At 47.6% G+C, this 6800-nt stretch overlaps 1 protein-coding gene across 1 annotated transcript; it reads right to left on the minus strand.

Moving 5' to 3' along the window:
* Positions 1 to 5547: 5547 nt before the first annotated feature.
* Positions 5548 to 6258, minus strand: LOC147985387 (uncharacterized). Its single transcript, XM_087539877.1, has one exon. The coding sequence runs from the start codon at positions 6256 to 6258 to the stop codon at positions 5548 to 5550; it is 711 nt and encodes a 236-aa protein (XP_087396003.1).
* Positions 6259 to 6800: the final 542 nt, after the last annotated feature.

The raw sequence follows: 6800 nt of genomic DNA on the forward strand, positions 1-6800 counted from the left end.
CACCTAGGAGCGAGAGGAAGATCTGCTGAAGGACCACCCTCACCTATTTTCTAGCCAACCCGATTCTCGAGGGCGAGATTCATCTTAAGGGGGGTAGGTTTGTAACATCCCAAATTTTATTTTGTGGAGGAGATCAGGTCTTGTGGGGAAAAGTGCGCAAACCTCTGCAGAGTGTATAAACTAATCATGGTTAGCCGTGTCCCCGGTTATGGATATCTTGAGTATCTAGTACTTGGATTATCATGTGAATCTCATCATGATACTCTAATTAATTTTGTTGGGTTTTAATGATGATGTTTAATTGGGATTGAGAGGGTGTCTACACTCTCAATGTTTAACAACCATCATGATAGTTAAATAAAATGTATTCCTTTGCAGTAGGGAAAAAATGGCTTTACGCAAAACTGTAACCATAGAGCTTTCCACCAGCCAAATATGCATATAGTACAGCCGTATTTTTTTCATTGCTCTCTATGTGTTACATTGCCAGCATATTCCATGTGCTGACCCATTTCGGGCTGCAACGTTCATGTTGCAGACTTTTCAGACGACGAGTAAGGTGCCTTTAGGTCGTGGTTCTATACTCAGGGATGCTGTTGGAGTTGATGGACTCACTTATCTTCGAAGCCTTCCGCTGTTATCGTTATTAGATGGCCTTAAGCCATATTTATTGTAATAAATTCTCTTTTGAGATTCGATGTAATAAGTGTGTGATTGTCACTCTGTTATAAATCCTTCAAGTACTGTGTGGTGTCAGCATTACTGATCCAGGGATGACACCGGAGCATGGAGATTGGACCATTTGAGGTCTCGTCGATACAAGATGGTGATAAAAGTGTAATATGGATGGTAGAAATATATTTTTATAATCTGAATAAATAAAAACAGCAAGGTATCAAATAGTAAACGGGCACAAAAACGCTATTTCAATGCTTGAAAATGAGGCCTAGGGTACGTACTTTCGCTAGTGCAATCTCTCAACAATGCAAATATAGTTGGATCATATAACCATCCCTCAACATGCAACAAAGAATCACTCCAAAGTTCCTCTCTAGCGGAGAGAATACGAATAAATCGTTTGTAGGGTGCGAAACCACCTCGAAGCTATTCTTCCCGATTGATCTATCCAAGAGTTCATACTAAAATAACAGCAAATAATTTCAAATTCGTAATATTCAATCCAACACAAAGAACTTCAAAGAGTGCCCCAAGATTTCTACCCAGAAATGATACGTCCATTTTGCATCATGCTTTTATATCGATATTTATTGCATTATGGAATGTTATTTCACTTTATGTCACAATACTTATGGCTATTCTCTCTTATTTTACAAGGTTTACATAAGGAGGGAGAATGCCGGCAGCTGGAATTCTGGGCTGGATAAGGAGCAAATATTAGAGACCTATTCTGCGCAACTCCAGAAGTCCTGAAACTCCATGGAACATCTTAAAATAAATAAAGAAAAATCCTCGCCAAAGATGAAGGCCAGGGGGCCCACACCCTGCTCACGAGGGTGGGGGGTGCGCCCCCCCCTAGGGTGCGCCCCCTACCTCGTGGGCCCCCTGGTGGCTCTCCGACGTCCATCTTCTCCTATATGAAGTCTTTCGATGAGAAAAAAAATCAGAAGTAACTTTTCAGGACGAGACTCCACCGCCACGAGGCGGAACCTTGGCGGAACCAATCTAGAGCTCCGGCAGAGCTGTTCTGCCGAGGATACTTCCCTCCGGGAGGGGGAAATCATCACCATCGTCATCACCAACGCTCCTCTCATCGGGAGAGGGCAATCTCCATCAACATCTTCACCAACACCATCTCATCTCCAAACCCTAGTTCATCTCTTGTATCCAATTCTTGTCTCAAAGTCCGGGATTGGTGCTAGTAGGTTGCTAGTAGTGTTGATTACTCCTTGTAGTTAATGCTAGTGGGTTTATTTGGTGGAAGATCATATGTTCAGATCCTATATGCATATTATTACCCCTCTGATTATGAACATTAATATGCTTTGTGAGTAATTACGTTTGTTCCTGAGGACAAGGGAGAATTCTTGCTATTAGTAGTCATGTGAATTTGGTATTCGTTTGATATTTTGATAAGATGTATGTTGTCTAGCCTCTAGTGGTGTTATGTGAACGTCGAGTACATAACACTTCACCATTATTTGGGCCTAGAGGAAGGCATTGGGAAGTAATAAGTAGATGATGGGTTGCTAGAGTGAAAGAAGCTTAAACCCTAGTTTATGCATTGCTTCGTAAGGGGCTGATTTGGATCCATATGTTTCATGCTATGGTTAGGTTTACCTTAATACTTTTGTTGTAGTTGCGGATGCTTGCAATAGAGGTTAATCATAAGTGGGATGCTTGTTCAAGTAAGAACAGCACCCAAGCACCGGTCCACCCACATATCAAATTATCAAAGTATCGAACGCGAATCATATGAATGTGATGAAAACTAGCTTGACGATATTCCCATGTTTCCTCGGGAGCGCTTTTCCTATTATAAGAGTTCCGGCTTGTCCTTTGCTAAAAAAGGATTGGGACACCTTGCTGCACTTTATTTACTTTTGTTACTTGTTGCTCATTACAATTTATCTTATCACAAAACTATCTGTTACTAATTATTTCAGTACTTGCAGAGAATACCTTGCTGAAAACCGCTTATCATTTCCTTCTGCTCCTCGTTGGGTTCGACACTCTTACTTATCGAAAGGACTACGATAGATCCCCTATACTTGTGGGTCATCAAGACACAAAAGTCGAGAATGTGCATCAACCCCTATGCATAGATTACCGCAATGTCACCATGGGAATCTGCGAGTTGAGTGCCAAAACACATATCAAGTGAATCAATATGATACCCCATTGTGAGCACGAGTATTCATATGCAAGACATATATCAAGTGCTCTCAAATCCATAAAAGTATTCAATCCGATAACAACAAAATCTCAAAGGGAAAAACTCAATTCATCACAACAAGATAGAAAGTGGAAAACACCATATGATCTGACTATATTAACAAAGCCCATGATACATCAAGATCGTGACATCTCAAGAACACGAGATAGAGAGATTAAACACATAGCTACTGGTACAAACCCTCAGTCCCAAGGGTGGACTATTCCCTCCTCATCATGGTGGCCGCCGGGATGATGAAGATGGCCACTGGTGATGATTTCCCCCTCCGGCTGAATGTCGGAACGGGGTCTAGATTGGGTTACGGTGGCTACAGAGTCTTGCGGCAGCGAAACATCTGATCAAGGGTTACCCCCGAGCGTTTTGGAATATTTAACAATTTACAGGGCAAAGAGGGAGTGCGGGAGGTCGCCGACGTGGGCACAACCCACCTGGGCGTGCCTGGGCCACTAGGCGTTCCTTGGTGGGTTGTGCCCCCTAGGGGCACCCCCTAGGTGCTGCTCTAGCCCACTGGTGGTCTTCTGGTCCATAAAAAATGCACAAAAAGTTTCACGGTGTTTGGACTCCGTTTGATATTGATTCCCTACAATGTAAAAAACAAGCAAAGAACATCAACTGGCACTGGGCATTGGGTCAATAGGTTAGTCCCAAAAAATGATATATAGTTGCTATAAAATGATTGTAAACCATCCAAGAATTATAATATATTAGCAGGAATACTTCATAAATTATAGATACGTTGGAGACGTATCAGCATCCCCAAGCTTAATTCCTACTCATCCTCGAGTAGGTAAATGGTAAAAGAAATAATTTATGAAGTGTGAATGCTAGCAAAGTGCACAAGTTTGATCAACGACAATTTCAATCACTTTTCCTAGCATCATAACAGAAATTCTTTCCTATAAAACTTCTCATGTCAAAGTAGCAACCAATTCACATGTCAAGGGTCAAACAATGAATTCTCTTGAAACTCAACAACCTATGTTCTCAGTCACCAAGCAATTGCAATTCAACTTATTCAACAAAGTCTAAGTAAGAGCTCCACATACTCAACCATCATATAGTCTTCTATGATTGCTAACACTCACCGCATACACATGAGCAAAACATTTCAACCAGACACATAGAAAGATAGGGGCTTAGAATTTTGCCTGCCAGCGTATTCACCTCAAGGGTGATGTCAACAATAATAACTCATGCCCACCCATATCGAATTGGATATATGTTCCTAGATCTTTCCTCACCACAAGATGCTTGCCAAAAGAGAAAACTAAAAAAGGAATAGAGAGAAAAAACTTTGACTCTTGCATGAAAGTAAATACATAAAAGTAAAAGCTAGGCCCTTCATAGAGGGAAGCAGAGGTTGCCATGCGCTTATTTGTTTGTATGCTTAAACCCTTAGTGCAAAAGAACATCACATTATATTGCCCCTTATGATAGCAACTTTTATTATGCAGTCTGCCGTTTTTATTCTTTGCCATCACAAGTTCGTACAACGCTCAATTTTCTCTTACACTAAATGATCTAACACTTTTAGACGCAATTTTTATTGCCTTATTGCACCGATGACAACTTACTAGAAGGATCTTTCTCAATCCTTAGGTAGGTATGGTGGACTCTAGAAAATGAGATTTGGGTTTAAGGGTTTTTGGATGCACAAGTAGTATCTCTACTTGGTGCGGAAGTTTTGGCTAGCAGGGATGGGGGGCAAGCACCACATGTTGAAGTATCTATGACAATACAACTTTTATGTGAATATGAACAAACATAAATCATTACGTTGTCTTCCTTGTCCAACATCAATTTTTTAGCATATAATATTTTGATGGGGGATCACAATCACAAAAGATTTTCAAGATAGTGTATTTGCATGTGAAAGTTCTCTTCCTTCTACTAATCATTCATGAATTGCTTGTATGACCAATATTGTGATTGTCAAGCTTCAAAAGATTTCACTTTATAAACCCAATGTGAAGCTACCACTAGGAATGATATGAACATATAATTTCAACTTCATGATATTCAATTCATTCAACAATTTACTCATAGTATATAAGAGCATCTCCAGCCGTTGACCCCCCAGGAGGAGCTAAAAATCGCCCCCTGGGGGCGCACCAGCGCTAAACCGCGCACTTGGGGCGTGATGCCCCCCAGTCGCGGCGCCCACGTTTTTTTTGAAAAAGTCAAATACGGCGCAAACACGGATTGAATTTAATGCAAACATCGGCAAGTTCGTTCAAATTTAAACATATTTTACAAAAAAAAGAAAGAAACTAGCACGGGCTGCCCCCGCCGTCTCCATCGCCGCTCCTTGCCATCTACCTCGCTGCTCGCCGCCCGCCGCCCACCTTTGCAGTTATACATGCCGAGGAGGCAGTAGAACCGCGTGTAGTCGCCACCGTCGTCATCGTCGTCTCCGCCGCCGCCGTCCCTGCTGCATCCCTCCCCCGGTTGGCGCAGCGGGTTGGACGGTCCGGGGGCGTCGCTGTCGAGGACCACGATGCCGTGCTCGTCCTCGCGCCCACGCTTGCGGGCGGCGATCTCCTCCAGGGCCTGGCGCTGCCGGACCATCTCGTCGCGGAGGTAGTCGTCCCGCGCCCACCGCAGGGCGTCCTCGTCAGAGAAGCTGCGCCGGACTATCTCCTCGTACTCCGCGGGGAGGCCAGGCTCCGGCTTGGGCTCGACGAGGACGAAGCGGCCGGTGGGGGGGAGGAGTCACCGATGCGGACACCGGAGCTGCGGGTGCGCGCGCTGACAAGCGTGTCCTGGGCCTCCGGCTTGACGGGGCAGAGGTAGGGAGAGCCCGACGAGCGGCCGGACGAGGAGGAGGACGCCTCGGGCCGCTCCATGCGCCTCGGCATCCAGGAGCTTCCAAGGCGGCGTGAGAAGGACGGGGGAGCGGGGTACTCGAGGCGCGGCGTGTTGCCGCCCTCGATGTACTCGAGGACGGCCTCCAATGTGTGGCCGGGCACGCCCCACCACCGGCGCCGGCCCTCGGAGTTGAGCCTGCCGGAGGGCACGATGCCGTTGGTGGCCTCGAGCTGCTCGGCATGACGGTGGCGGAAGTAGGGCTCCCAGAGCGGGCTGTCGGGGACGTACCGTGGCCCCTCCCTCGCCGCCCGCGGCAAGGACGCGCGGATACGTGCGATCTCCGCAAGCCGCGCCGTCCCGGTGGGTGGTGGTGGCACCGGCACACCACCGGCGCTGATCCTCCAAGCCCCGGGCACCCGCATGTCCGGCGGGACCGGGTACTCGGCCTCGAAAAGGAGGCGAGCCTCGTCCTCGTGAAGATGGCGGCGCCTGAAGCCATTCGCCGCCGCGCCGTCACCTGGAAAGCGCTCGGCCATTCTTCTGAACTGAAGACGGTGAGAGGAGGAAGGGGGATAAATGGGTGCGTCGGCGGCGGAGTATCTGTGCGTGTCTCCGTCGCGCTGGTGGTCGACTTATATAGGCGGAGGCGCCCCGTGGTAGGCTTGGCCGGCGCATTACGCGTGGCTTGATGGTGTGGCGGCCGAGGGGACGCGTGTTGCCCGGCCTTCACTGCGCCGCCCGTGAGGTATCAATGGAGGTTGACTGGCGCGGCAGCGTGCGTAGCGCGCAGCTTTGGCATTGATTCGCCATGGGAAACGAGTCAATGAGGACAACGAAGCGGCGAGAAGAGAGTCGAGTCGCTGACGCGGCTGGCCCGCGGCTCTTCGCGCCAAAAACGATTCGCCCGGCGCCCCCAAGCGACCCCCAGCGCGCCGGGTTCGGGTTGGGTCCGCCGGCGCCAATTTCGGCCCGAGCTGGCAAAAACTGGGCCCTTGGGGGCGCGACTGGGCCGATTTTTTGGCGCCGGCGGCCGAAAAATCACCTGGGGGCCTTCTTGGGGGCGCGGTTGGAGATGCTC

Source organism: Triticum urartu, chromosome 2A, assembly GCF_056163025.1.
Source record: "Triticum urartu cultivar PI428250 chromosome 2A, HENAU_Tu73, whole genome shotgun sequence".
Lineage (NCBI taxonomy): Eukaryota > Viridiplantae > Streptophyta > Magnoliopsida > Poales > Poaceae > Triticum > Triticum urartu.

Bases quoted from the DNA above. Each gene is read 5' to 3' on its own strand.
- LOC147985387 (XM_087539877.1), bottom strand. From the start codon at position 6,258: ATGGCCGAGCGCTTTCCAGGTGACGGCGCGGCGGCGAATGGCTTCAGG.